Source organism: Amphibalanus amphitrite, unplaced genomic scaffold, assembly GCF_019059575.1.
Source record: "Amphibalanus amphitrite isolate SeventyFive unplaced genomic scaffold, NRLGWU_Aamphi_draft 000043F_arrow, whole genome shotgun sequence".
Classification (NCBI taxonomy): domain Eukaryota; kingdom Metazoa; phylum Arthropoda; class Thecostraca; order Balanomorpha; family Balanidae; genus Amphibalanus; species Amphibalanus amphitrite.
In genome coordinates, this window is record NW_024881539.1 from 292,276 (window position 1) to 307,103 (window position 14,828).

At 50.5% G+C, this 14,828-nt stretch overlaps 2 protein-coding genes across 2 annotated transcripts in view; one reads left to right on the forward strand and one right to left on the reverse strand.

Annotated features, from left to right (window-relative positions):
- The window catches only part of LOC122376952 (prostaglandin reductase 1-like), a 75,827-nt gene that overhangs the window by 31,614 nt on the left and 29,385 nt on the right, over nt 1–14,828 (reverse strand). The gene's annotated exons all lie outside the window — the stretch shown is intronic.
- LOC122376846 (piggyBac transposable element-derived protein 4-like) lies at nt 5,379–8,164 on the forward strand. Its single transcript, XM_043356819.1, has 2 exons — nt 5,379–7,135; nt 7,987–8,164. The coding sequence occupies exons 1-2, from the start codon at nt 5,379–5,381 to the stop codon at nt 8,162–8,164; spliced, it is 1,935 nt and encodes a 644-aa protein (XP_043212754.1).

Genomic DNA, 14,828 nt, shown 5'->3' on the forward strand with positions numbered 1-14,828 from the left:
CTGAGGTCAAAACCCTAAATTGACCTGACCCGAACAAAAAGTATATCATTCGACGCGCCTGAGCGAGGCGAACACCATGCTGCCAAAATCGCGGCTCTGCGGCCATTTTTTGCGAAGTTATTCACCAAAAACTGAACCGTACCTTGGGGCACTTGACCTGACCTCAGAGGTCACCGGTTGACCTAGGACCTTAAAATCGGGTACCAATCTCTGCGTCTCGTAACGGCGCACACGCTCGTTTTTTTCGTGACGCGCTAGCTCCACCAGGGGCGAAACGGCGAGGTACGACCCCCCCCCCCCTCGGCCGGCGCGTATGTAGAAAACCAATAGGTCCGGCGAGGGTTAAAAGAGATCCGTGGATTTCTTGGTGACTCCGACTCCGGCTCCAACTTTCGCTTACAATTTGACTCCAATTCCATTTCACACTCCGGAGATTGATTCCTCTGTCCATAACATGGTAGTAAAGCTGACATCGATATTTTTGCCCCTGAAACGATCTTTTGCGCGTTCCATGGCCTTCCCTTGCAAAAACACTTGGTAAATAGCATGCAGAACAACAAATAGGCGCTGGAGTAGAAGCTGCGCCTACTTTTTCGCTCAAATCGCTCGTCAGGAGAAGGGCCAGAGCTTCGACAATATCTGATAAAGCAAGCCGACGAGCGTAATATTGCCTGGCAAACGGATGTAGTGGATGACTTTGAGCCATGTCGTGTTAACTCCCACTCCATAGTCTTAGTCGGTAATATTTTTGGCGCCTACAACTCCAACTCCGGACAGGCTTGCCGATATCGACTCAGAATCAGACTCCTACTCAAAAGCGTGATTTGAATTGTGTCTGCACACTAGCGTAACGTTTATTCAGCAGCATAGATACACAGAACCCGTACAGATAATCCCTCCTAGTGACAACATTAGAATAAGCACTCACCTAACCTTTGTGTTTCACTTCATCCGCTCCCGTTGTCATGGAACATGAGAACAAACATTACTAACTAGACAGAACTTCTCCATCTTCACTGGTCACCGTCTGGTTGCTCGCCACCCTCTGGGTTCGGTCCTTTCAGACACAGCCCATCCTCCACCGGGTGTCTCCACGGCTCATTGATGGGCACCGTCTTCCAGAAGTCGATACGCTCCTGGAAGAGCCTCTCGCCGACCGAGGGCGCCGTGTTCAGCCGCATGTGTCGCTGGTGCCGCTCCGTGAACACGGGCCAATCGGGCATCGGCAGCACGTCCGATCCGGGCCGGCCGGTGCGCGCGAACGTCGTCCACACGTTGACCATGAAGCGGACCATGGTGTGGGTCGGCGAGCCGCGCTGCACCAACGGCAGCTTGTCGTTGCTGAACAGGTACAGGATGTCGTCTCCGTGCGTCGTGCCGTAGTCGGGTACACCTGGCAAGAACAAATCAACGTGGGCTAGGCTGAGCCGCCCCGGTCCGTCGTAGTCGAGGAGATATTTGTACACAGGCGCGTGGTGCGAGGCCAGAGTCGTCTCGGCCGCCATCGGGGACACAAAGTGCCGGTCAGTCCAGGCCTGCACCAACGGCAGCAGACCTGAAGAGTTGATGCCACGGTCTCCGACGTAGAAGTTGTACACCTTCCTGGCCTCTTTGATGGGATCGCCACCACAGTCCAGCTTGCTGACTCCATCCGCAGTGACTACTTCAGCTGTCCGAGCCCAGGCCGACAGATTTCCTGTGGACAGTGCCGCCACGACTCGCCTGTTTCCGAGGATCAGCGGAACGAAGAGAGCACCCTCCTCTTGGGTCAGGCCGCTCATCCACGGCACCAGATTAAACTCACCGCGCGCCAGCAGCAGGTGCGGGTCTTCCGGAATAAGTGGGTTCTCCGCCTCGCGATCCACTCGCAACTGATCCTGGAATCCCGACTTCAGTGTCTTTGTGTGCTCGGCGATTTTCTCCCAGGGCTGTTCCCTGATGCACTCGACCATTGCGGCCACGTTCTCTGTGGAACAGTCGAGCAGGCCAGCCAGCTTCTCGGCGGCGTTGTTCTCTCGGCTACCCAGCACCCAGCTGGCCAGCGCCGTGCCAGACTGGGTGATGGCATGGTGGAACAGACCCTTCGCCAGCGGGCTCAGCACCAGTAGCGACACGCTGGCTCCACCGGCCGACACGCCGAAGATGGTCACCGCGTGCGGGTCGCCGCCGAACGCGGCGATGTTGTCCTGCACCCACTGCAGCAGCAGCACCTGGTCCAGCAGGCCGTAGTTTCCAGGAGCTGCCGCGTCATGCGTCGTGAAGAAGCCGAACGTGTTGAGTCGGTAGTTGAACGTCACTAGCACCACGTCCTCGTCCATAAAGTAGCTCGGTCCGTGAATATCATCATCGCCGCTGCCGGTGACGAACCCCCCTCCGTGGATGAACACCATAACGGGCAAACCGGTGGTGGCGGGTCGGGACAGCTCCGGAAGGTGCGGTGTGTACACGTTGGCAAACAGGCAGTCCTCGTCACCCTTCAGAGTGTTATTGGCTAACATGTCGAACTGTGGACACACATGGCCGTGCGACAGACCGTCCGCCACACCTCTCCAGGCAAGATGTCGTTGAGGTGGCTGGAACCGCAGGCTGCCAACCGGAGGCTTCGCGTACCGGATTCCCTTGAAGCTGTAGAAGAGTCTGCCGGCAACGCTTCTGCCTATGGCACCCCTGATCAGACCTTCTCTTGTGGCGACAAGAGGTCTCACGTCATCTTGTCCAGAGCAGCCAGCGGCAGACGCAACCGACAGCACAGCGATGCAGAGCAGGCTCAACATACTCAGAAAATTAAGCATTTTCGACTTCATATTTCCTCCACACACAGGCGGAGAGTTATCACCGATGGCGGCGTTCTCCGCGGGCCGACTCCTCACTCCCTCCGCTCCAGCCCGCTCGCACCGATCTCCCGCGCTGTACTGCCCTTTCCTCCTGCGTTGACCTCTGCGCACCGTCCACACGCGGCTGGTAAACAACCCGGCTGTGATCTCAAACATTCCGCACGCTCTGTGACGTCTTCGGCAATCGGCAAGTCATGGTGAACTGGTAGCTCACGGTCCCCTCAGGCTAACTGGAGCCAACCATCACTGGCAGGTTCAAGGCCAATGGGACGGTCGGGTGCTAGTTAGCATTACACATGACGGCAATCCCTCTTTGTGTGCGGCCTTTGACCAAGCGAAACGTATTTCGCCGTGTCATTAAATATCAGGGCTTTGGAGTATAGTCAGAGTCAGAGTCGGAGTCCGAGTCGGTTGAGTCGATTGTTCTTCCTGAGTCGGAGTTTGGTTTATTAACCCGCACATGACGGGGTATTTTCCATAACGCGAGTGACTGAGGGGGGGGGGGACTGAGTTGATCGTCAAAATTCAAACGGCGGCTGATAGACCTGGAATAACTGTCAAAAGATTCCTAATTTTATTGACCTCAGGGTCACCAATGACGTCTGAGGCCATGTCAAAGTAAAAATTATCAGCATTTTGGCTTGTTCACAATTTAGGCTCTGGCCGCCGGCTAACAATTCCGATCAGGCTAATTTTTAGTTTACGCACTCCTTGATATATGCCCTAGATACCCTGAGGGTACCGAACTTGTATTTATAATTTTTAAGGTCAAAGCCAGGTTATCCTAGGTCATGGAAATTTGATATCATGTAGGTACCGGTCACGTGACGCATGTGTTATGGTCCATTCTACTCAAAGATTTCAAAAACAATGTCGTCTATGTCATTTGAGGTCATGTTTAGCTGAATTTACCTAAAGTCAGGTCACTTTCAGGTCAAAAAAGGTCAAATTTTGAAAAAAAAATGATTTTTTTCAACAAAACGGTAGCTATCAGGTAGCTATTAGATGAGGTCAGAAACACGATAATGGTATTTATATTGCTGTACAATGTCAAAATCATACTAAAAAATGGATTTGAAAAAATATATAATTTTGAAATTTTGACAAATGCGTATAACTTGGCCATTTTTAACCCTAGAACGCCTAGGGGGGGGGGGGTTGTATCAACCCCCCCCTGAGGTTTTTTCGAAGTGCACGCTAAACGGCTTGTCGTAGCGGGCTGAAATTTTCAATACCCTCTGGGGCAACCTTTGCGCATCTTTTGCCGAAAAAAATTGATCGGGTCATGTCAGGTCACGGAGTTATGACGTCATAAGAGGTACAGCCTCCGGCCGACAGTTACCAAACGTGTGCGCCGAATCCCTAGGTTTTCTGCCGGTGATACCCACATTGTTTGATGGATCATGATGAAACTTCCCATGCATGTTGGGGCAAGCATTGGCTATCGTGTGGTGCAAGAAAATTGACCGGGTCAGGTCAGGTCACGGAGTTATGACGTCATAAGAGGTACAGCCTCCGGCCGGATTTTCACGAAGTGTGTACCGAGTCCCGAGGTTTTCTGCTGATGCTATCCACATTGTTTGATGGATCGTCATGAAACTTCCCATGCATGTTGGGGCAAGTATTGGCCATCGTGTGGTGCAAGAAACTTGACCGGGTCAGGTCAGGTCACGGAGTTATGACGTCATATGTGGTACAGCGTACGCCGCCATTTCTGAGAAGTGAGTGTCTGATAAATGCGCCCCCAGCTTTTTTACGATTGCATGTGGAGTAGTGCATGTATGCTAATAGAACTTTCCAGACATGTTGGGACATCTATTGACTAACTTTTGAAATAAACAAAATAGCCGGGTCATGTCAGATTAGAGAGGTATGACGTCATGAGTGGTCCAACATCCCGTACGGTTATGTGCAGCCGTAAATTATTTGTTTTACAACGATTATATGAGCAATGTCGGTATATTTATCCATGGCTAGCGCTAGTCATAATTACTTTGAGCTTTTGTATTGTGGCTCGAACTTTCAGAGGCCATCGAAGGTCAATGACCTGGGTTGACCTAACTTTGGCCGGCACTTTGTGATTGGAACATTCTCGAAACATCTAGTAGCTCGATGACGAATCGAGAACGGTGACGAGTTTTTATCTTGAGAAGACACGATTCGCAAAAAAAAATTCAGGACAGAGGTTTCCAGAACATTCGGGAATATTCGGGAACATTCGAGAAGGTCATGCCGCCGGGCGGTGATTGGCTGCTTCCCGCGAGTGGGCGGCAGTCTTGGGCATTCCAGAACATTTGGGAACATGGAACATTCGGGAACATTCGGGAAAATCATGCCGGCGGGCGGTGATTGGCTGCGCCCCGCGGGTGGGCGGCACCCTCGGGCGCTGACTGGCTGACGGCTAGCAGCGATCGTATTTTTTGTAGATATTGCATGATTGATCTAGATGTAAGTAGATAAATTTTGCAATGTAGTATAAAAGGGGTGCGCTCGGCAAATGCAATCAGTTCAAGATTTCAAGGGTTCCTGCGCGGGCGGCTCAAGATGCCACGCTCAAGAGGCAGGAAGCGGGCGGCTGAGCCTAGCACTAGTGGGTCACGCCGCCGTCCAGGCCAGCCTCTGACAGCAGAAGAGATCCAGCTCTTGCTGCAGGAAGACGACAGCGATCCTGAGGTCCGGTCAGAATCGGACGATGACAGCGACTGGGATGAAGAGCCGGAAGCTGTCACCGACTTCACAGAAGTGGACGGCGAGCCGCATCAAGCTGCCGCTGCTGCTGCAGGGACTCCCGGTCCCAGCGGCGATGGCCATGCCGTGGCTCCCAGCTCAGACAGCGAGGCATCGGAAGACGAAGCTGCTGACCGCCCGGCGGCCAACTTCACCCGGGTGGAGCAGGCTGGTGGCCAAGAGCTGTCAAGAACAGGGCGGGTGTGGACCACGGTGCCGCCCAATCACCGTGTCCGTGCCCGCCCAGGCAACATCATGCGCGGCAGCCCGGGCCCAAAGGGAGCGGCGAAGGACGTCAACATACCGAAGGACGCGTTCGGCCTCTTCCTTCCAGATAGCCTGCTAACGCAGATTCTGGAAAGGTCGAATGAAGAAGGAGAGCGCCTCGCAGCAGCAAGCAACCGCACCCACATCCCCGTGACGCTGATGGAGCTACGGGCCTTCATTGGTCTCGTTCTCCTGCGGGGTTGTGAGGGCGACCGCCGCTGCAAAATCGACGACCTGTTCTACGGGCCTTTCTCAAGGCCATTCTACAGGGCGACGATGACGAAGAACCGCTTTGTCTACATAAAGCGGATCCTCCGGTTCGATAATCGAGCCGACCGAGAAGAACGGCGCAAGAGGGACAAGTTTGCGGCAATCCGAGATGTCTTCTCGGATTTCAACAGCCGTCTGGCCAAGTTCTACACGCCGTCAGACTGTATCACCGTCGACGAGACGCTGCGAGCCTACCGTGGTCGGTGCGGCTTCGTGATCTACATGCCGAACAAGCCGGACAAGTACGGCCTGCTGTTCCGGGACGTAGCAGACGCCCGATCACGCTACATGCTGAACATCATGCCGTACGCCGGCAAGGCTGAAGATCCTGACCCTGAGCTCCACATCACCGGAGCGTCCAACGTGGTCCATCATCTGGTCCGGCCGTTCTATCGCACCGGCCGGAACGTGACCGCCGACCGCTTCTACAGCTCGGTGGACCTCTGTGAGGAGCTTCTCGCAGAGGGCCTCACCTACGTCGGCACGGTCATGGCAAACCGTCGACACCTGCCGGAGGACGCAAAGAAGACCGAAGGGAGAGAAGTAAACTCATCGAAGTTCTTCTGGTCCGAGAACATCATGGTGACGTCCTACAACAAGAAGACCAACAAGAACGTGCTGCTGCTGTCGACCCAGCACGCCGAGCCGCTGGTCGCCGCTGACGGCAAGAAGAAGCCCGAGGTTATGTTGTTCTACAACGAGACCAAGGGCGGAGTCGACACGGTCGACCAGATGATCGGCACCTACACCTGCCGGGTGGCGACGCGGCGCTGGCCCTTGGCTGTCTTCCTGCTGATGCTGGACGTGGCGGCTCTCAACGGCTGGGTCATCTGCGCGGCATCCGGGTCCTTCTCGGACACCAAGCACGGCGACAGGAAGCTGTTCCTGAGGGAGCTCGGCCTCTCCCTGGTGAAGCCGCTGATCCTGCTTCGACCTGCTGAAGGGCTCACCATGAAGACAAGAGCAGCCATCGAGAACGTCCTGGGCAGCCGTCTACCGGCCCAGCCGCAGCCACGCCGAGAGCCCACCCAGGGCTGGTAAAAAAGCAAATTGCGTCCCCGACCAAAAAATGAGAGCGAAAAATGACCCCGACCTTTTTACGATTCATGTATGCAGGCTGCATGCAACTACGATGCGCGTTTCCTTAGGTTTCATTTCTATATTATTTTTTTTTACGAGCAGTCATATGTACTAAATTGCTTATCAGACTCGCGCTTCGAAATTCCCAGTTTGTTAATTAAATGTCACGGCATCACTCGGTGAGCGGGTAGCGTAACAGACGAAGAACCCGGAAAGGGTAGGGGGCGCTACGATCGTCGAACAGATGCAATAGGTGTCGCTATTGTATCGGTAGCTCACAACGACGACGGCTAGAAACTATCGACCCCGCATGAATTTACCATGTCCAACCGGTCCGACCCCGGTTCCGAATCTAGTCGTTTGTCTAGTCGTATAGCTGGCTACAACTGGTCGTCAATCAACCCCGCTTGAAATAGCACAGCCGACAGCGGGGTCGGTGTCTAAGCGTCTGTTAGTATGTGCTTGATCATCTAGTTTGATCTAGTTTTCGTTAGCAACTGTCGACGGTAGTTTTGCTGTTAACGGAAGTGAGTTGTGGCTACTAATTGTTCATAACCATGTTGTAGGTATGTATTAGGTATAGGGGCTTTTTATGTCCTTGTTAAAGGGGATATACGTTGTGGATTCAATGATATCTTTTACTTGCGTTTAGTTTCTGCTTTATTTGAAAGTTATTTATTACTGTAAAAGTTTACTAAATGTGGTATTTTGACCCCGGGTACTTGAACTTTTACTGGTACTGTGTCCCCGACGACGCCAATAGGACATAACACTTTACCAGCCCTGAGCCCACCACCGCACGCGCCAGGTGTGCCACCTGCGTGGCAGACCAGCAGGGTGCCGGCTACAAGCGCAGTCGGCACACCAACGTGAACAAGGTGAAGTCGCGGTGCTGCAAGTGCACCATGCCGGTGTGCAGCAAGCACAGCAAGCGGAGCCTTCCTCTCTGCAACAGCTGTGACGCTGGCCCGTCCGGCGTGGAGTGAGCGGCAGTGGCTGGCAGGTGACGAGTCACACGTGTTGTGAGGTCACTTGTGATGATGTGTCTTTCATGATGTGTCTTTCATATGTGATGATATGTGATACATCGTTTGCTGTGGATTGATTGTTGGAAGTTGGAAATACACTTTTCTGAGTCGTTACCTACAGTATTTATAGCGGAGCAGTGGTCAACAGCCGACGAGTCGGGACAAACACCGGAGGGTGATGTGACACCATATCACTCATCAGCAATAGGCCTCTTACTTTAATAGGGTAAATACACCAAAAACACCATATATGATGCAGAATTGAGTGGGGAATACGTTGTTGAAGGTTTGAAGTTAATATCTCTCACCGTTTTGCCGCAATCGTTGCGCAAAGTTGAAAAAGTTTGATTTTTTCGGAAAATTTGACCTTTGACCGGTCATAAGTAGGTCAAATGTTGACCTAGGACCAAAAAATATACCACCAATCGCGAGATCTCGTTGAGAGCAATCCGTTGGTTTTTTCCGCTAAGCTCTACGACCTTCCGTTTCGAAACGCCAGGGGGGGGGGTCGTAACAACCCCCCCCCCCCCTGGTCGTTCGTGTTATGAGAAATGGCCTGGTCGTGCGAGGGTTAAAGATATTGGGCTTACCTATACCTTCTAGAGAAGGTCATCGGTAGGCATAGGTACTATAGCTCGTTTTTTTAAAGTTTGACCCTCACTGTAATTATCTCTTTGAACACAGCACGAGAATTGCTAGCTGAATTGCTGAGAAAACTGGTTAGCGCACATTGTATTGGAGTAATGAAAAATAATTTCCAAATAACTTTTAACCCGCGCCCCGCTGGGCTATTCAGCCATACGCGCCCTGCTGGGGGGGGGGAGATTCTGCCCCCCCCTGTCTAACTTCCGAACCGATGGTCGTAGAAAGACAGGGAAAACGGCAATCGAAAGCTCTCAACAAGGCGGATCTTACGAGCCCAAATTTTTTTGCTTAAGTAGGTCAGAGGTCAGGTCAAGGTTAGGTCAGTTGCCGAAGAATGGACTGAGACTGATTGCCCAAAACGTGTTCTTAGGCTACCAAGACAATATTCGTTGCATACAATATCATTCGAAGGTCAAGGTCAAGGTCAGGTCAGGTCAGGTCAGGTCACCAAAAACAAAATATAGAAAAGGACATGTGCGACACATGTTTTATGGGCCACTTTATTCATAGAATTCAATAGGCACACTCAATAATTGATATGGACCACATCTGGATGAATTTCAGGTCGAGGTCAGGTCAAGGTCAGGTCAAGTGAGGTCAAATTTTGAAGTTGGTTGTTAAGGCCTAAAAAGGTGTCTATCTGATGCAGTTTGTCACGGCGAATCGAATGGTGCTATTTTTGTTTCCGTACGAGGTCTAGAACTTTCAAAAAATTATTTTTTTAAAAAAAATTTGTGTGTCGTGACGTCATAAAATTTTGAATAACTCCAACATTTTTGAACCGATTCTTCTTCTAAAAATTGGTATGTAGGTGCACATAGACCACTTCTCTGACATATATTCCGGTTCTTTCGATACACTCAAAATTTTGGATTTTATAATTATTTTCCCAAAAAATTAGTTTTCGAAAAATTTGGGCCAAAATCCGAAATTTTCAAAAAACCGAGTTAGCCATTTGATAGACAAAGTAGAGTTACGTATAGCCTTTTTTGTTACGTCTTGATTCCTTTAAAAACGAAGATGTTAGCGGCGTTTGAAATTTTGCCGTTTTTGAGGCGAAAACGGCGAACATGACGTCACTAAAACGGCATTTTCTCAAAAATTTTCCGACGGATGTCGCTCAAATTTTCAGGAAACGTGTCCAATTGATGTATTATAAGGTACTGAAAGTTCGACGTCGCTGGCGTAACTCGTTTAGAAGTTATTGGCGAAAAACGGGAGGGGGCAGATTCTGCCCCCCCCCCCCAGCGGGGCGCGGGTTAAACGCCGATAATATACCTACCGTCATGTTAGACGCCCTGCAATTTACTGATAAGGTTAGCTATCATTCCTGGCAAGTCGTTTATCCCATGTCCATCAAGACAGCCCATATTCAGCCTAGATTCAGCCCGGATTCAGCCCAGATTCGGGACATCTCCGATCAAGCTGAAACTCGCACACAATTTAGGACCTGACATGCCCAATCCACAGTCCGAGTCATTCGGTGGCACTCCCAGCCGTTTGACCTACAGAGGTCAGCAAAGGTCACGTGGCCCAAAATTGCACAGCAGATTGTGGCCCAACCAGTAGCGCTAGAGCGCTAAAAATGGCACCAATCTACTCGCCAGCATCAAATCTTACTTTCCCAACACCCATTTGACCTCTCAAGGTCATGCGATGACCTAAGGTCATTTGTAGGCTATGTCGAAAATACAATTGCACAGCAGTTTTCGAGTAGAGGAATTGACCGAATTCCAAATCAAAGCACCTTATCGGGTAGCCCATAGGCCGTAGTAACTTTCCTTAAAAACCGCTTCTCGATATGTGACCCCGTTTGACCTTGGCAAGTCAAAATGTGTCAATAAACGACACTCCATACGTCGCAGCCCCGATTCAGCCCAGATTCGGGTCACCTCCGATCAAGCTGAAACTCGCACACAATGTAGGTCCTGACATGCCCAATCCACAGTCTGAGTCATTTGACGGCACTCCCAGCCGTGTGACCTACAGAGGTCAGCAAAGGTCACGTGGCCCAAATTTGCACAGCAGATTGTGGCCCACCCAGTAGAGCTAGAGCGCTAAAAATGGCACCAATCGACTCGCCAGCATCTAATCTTACTTTCCCAACACTCATTTGACCTCTCAAGGTCATGCGATGACCTAAGGTCATTTGTGGGCTATGTCGAAAATACATTTGCACAGCAGTTTTCGTGTAGAAGGATTGACCCAATTCCAAATCAAAGCACATCATCGGGTAGCCCATAGGCCGTAGTAACTTTCCTTAACACGCGCAGTGGAAGGGGGGGGGGGCGGATTTCGCCCACCCCTCCTGTTTTTCGCCAATAACTCGCGCCGCAAGCATAATATCAATGTGAAATTTCGGCTACCTGTCCAGAATTGAATTGAGGATCTTCTCGTGCAGGAAGTAAGAAAATCGGTTCACAACTTTTCTAGTAATAGCGGTGTAAAGTCAAACATCCTGCCGCCGCGGCGGCGCGGCGGCGCGGCGGCCGGCGCTAGCCGTTACGCGCCGCCTGAATTGTAGACTGTGCCGGGGCGGGACGGTTCCGTCTTTACATCGCGCTCCTTACCGCTGATTATATTAGATTCGCGTCAAATTCGGTGAGAAGACTGAGAAATGTACAGGCAATCATATGGTCAAAGAATTTTGAATATCGGTCGGTAACAACTTGAGTTATAAGTGTGTAAACACAAAATTGTGATTGCCGCGTTTCCCGCGTCGGCCGATGCCGCTTCAGCCGGCGACATCTTACCCTTAGCAGGCTTCTAACTGCCATATTTATTGTTGGATTATCTAGAAATTCACCATACATACTCACAAATGTTTGCTATTTTGTATAGTGAAAGTTTAAAAAAATCGGCCGGTAACTTTTTGAGTTATCGGCGTGTAAACGAAAAACAATTCGCTAATATGGCAGATTTGACCACATTTGACCTCATTTGACCTTGAAGATATTGACCTAGGGTCATGAAATTCACATACAACAGAGTTCCCCGTGGCCCCCACCTATCCTCCAAATTTTGTCTTTCTAGCTCCAGTGGGAGCTGAGATCTTAGGGGGGGGGCGACATCCGCCCCCCCCTTCCACTGGGCGTAGTACTCGCAACCCTTCCACTGCGCGTGTTAAAAACCGCTTCTCGATATGTGACCCTGTTTGACCTCGGCAGGTCAAAATGTACAAATAAACGACACTCTATACGTCGCAGCCCGGATTCAGCCCAGATTCGGGACATCTCCGATCAAGCTGAAACTCGCACACAATGTAGGTCCTGACATGCCCATTCCACAGTCCGAGTCATTCGGCGGCACTTCCAGCCATTTGACCTAGAGAGGTCAGCAAAGGTCACGTGGCCAAAATTTGCACAGCAGATTGTGGCCCACCCAGTAGAGCTAGAGCACTAAAAATGGCACCAATCGACTCGCCAGTATCTAATCTTACTTTCCCAATACCCATTTGACCTCTCAAGGTCATGCGATGACCTAAGGTCATTTGTGGGCCACGTCGAAAATACATTTGCACAGCAGTTTTCGAGTATAGGGATTGACTGAATTCCAACTCAAAGCACATCATCGGGTAGCCCATAGGCCGTAGTAACTTTCCTTAAAAACTGCTTCTCGATATGTGACCCGTTTGACCTCGGCAGGGCAAAATGTACAAATAAACGACGCTCCACACGTCGCAGCACAGATTCAGCCCAGATTCGGGACACCTCCGATCAAGCTGAAACTCGCACACAATGTAGGTCCTGACATGCCCAATCCACAGTCCGAGTCATTCGGCGGCACTGCCAGCCGTTTGACCTACAGAGGTCAGCAAAAGTCACGTGGCCCAAATTTGCACAGCAGATTGTGGCCCACCCAGTAGAGCTAGAGCGCTAAAAATGGCACCAATCGACTCGCCAGCATCTAATCTTACTTTCCCAACACCCATTTAGCCTCTCAGGGTCATGCGATGACCTAAGGTCGTTTGTGGGCTATGTCGAAAACACACTTTCAGCTTGATCGGAGGTGTCCCGAATCTGGGCTGAATCCGGGCTGCGACGCATGGAGTATCGTTTATTGGTACATTTTGCCCTGCCGAGGTCAAACGGGGTCACATATCGAGAAGCGGTTTTTAAGGAAAGCTACTACGGCCTATGGGCTACCCGATGATGTGCTTTGATTTGGAATTCGGTCAATCCCTCTACTCGAAAACTGCTGTGCAAATGTATTTTTGACATAGCCCACAAATGACCTTAGGTCATCGCATGACCTTGAGAGGTCAAATGGGTTTTGGAAGAGTAAGATTAGATGCTGGCGAGTCGATTGGTGCCTTTTTTAGCGCTTTAGCTCTACTGGGTGGGCCACAATCTGCTGTGCAAATTTTGGCCACGTGACCTTTGCTGACCTCTGTAGGTCAAACGGCTGGGAGTGCCGCCGAATGACTCGGACTGTGGATTGGGCATGTCAGGACTAGTGATGTCAATGACGGAAAATTGTAATACCGATACCAAACCAAATACCAACAATAACCACAAGAAAATGCCAAAACCGAACCGACTTGGGGAAAATGAGGGAAATGCCAACTTTTTACCAAATTCACAGCCTCTTTTACATTAGCGACGATTCACAATACCGACAAAGTACCAAAAAACATTGGCCTTGAAATACCAAATACCAAGTTGGTATCGGTTTGGTATCGGTATACCAAAAAGTTGGTATCCGATTGACATCTCTAGTCAGGACCGGTCAGGACCTACATTGTGTGCGAGTTTCAGCTTGATCGGAGGTGTCTCGAATCTGGGCTGAATCCGGGCTGAATCTGGGCTGAATATGGGCTGTCTTGACGGACATGTCTATCCCTGTGGTTTTGTAAGCATAGGCAAATACGAGCCGCAAGTCTGGGACAATACATACCAGGTAGAAATAATTTTGATGAATTTGATCGTCTGTGAAACCAGTATAACGCCTTATGGGGCGACTAACGGAGCGAGCGAGAGGGTGGGCCTTGCACGTGCGAAATTTCGAGGGGGTACCTCCAACTGACTTGTGCACGGCACCCTACTAACCGGTCTCTAGCGATGTGCCAAATTTGAGCACAATCGGCCCAGCCGTTCTCGAGATCTGGAAGCGGCACCCTGCACGTGCGCACGTGCAAAATGGGTCCCAACTGACTTGTGCACGGCACCCTACTAACTGGTCCCTAACCGTGTACCAAATTTGAGCGCAATCGGTCGAGCCGTTCTCGAGATCTGGAAACGACCCCTGCACGTGCGCACGTGCAGCAGCACCCCAACTCTGGCACATGGATATGCAGGGCCTAGTGGGTGCCTACCTACATGCCAACTTTCAGCGCAATCGGCCAAGCAGTTACCGAGATATTGCAACAATTGCAAAACTGACACCTCTTCGTTTTGCACGTGGCACGTGCATAAGGGGTCACCCACATGCATCGGCAATAGTCCAATACTTGGTAGAAGGAATGAAGCTACCCTACAAAAATTACCGCATGTAAATCGGTCAAGTGGTTGCTGAGATATAAGCCTCGCAAAAGCGTCCGCATGGCCGGCCGGCCGCTCATACTCAGAAATTTCCGTTAATCTAAGGAAAGACTACGCTCGCTTCGCTCGCTCCGTAATCAATGTGCACCAACCAGTTTTCTCAGTAATTCAGCCCGCAATTCTCGTGCTGTGTTCAAAAAGGCGTTTACAGTGAGGGTCGAACTTAGAAAAAACGAACTATAGCACATATATTCCGTTTTTTTTTCCGAAAAGTCAGAATTTTTTAATCGACAATTATGGTTTGTAGGTAATAGTATACGCATATTTTTCAAAATCACTTAGGTAAGTTGCAAAAATCCGAAAGGGCAGTTTGATTGCCACTTGTATTCTAAGTCCACTCATGCAATGAAATTGGATAAAGCTAAAAAATTGAGCTCTTGAGAGCGATTATCCTTTTCAATATTTTTCATGAAAATCATCCGGCATGACGTAACTCT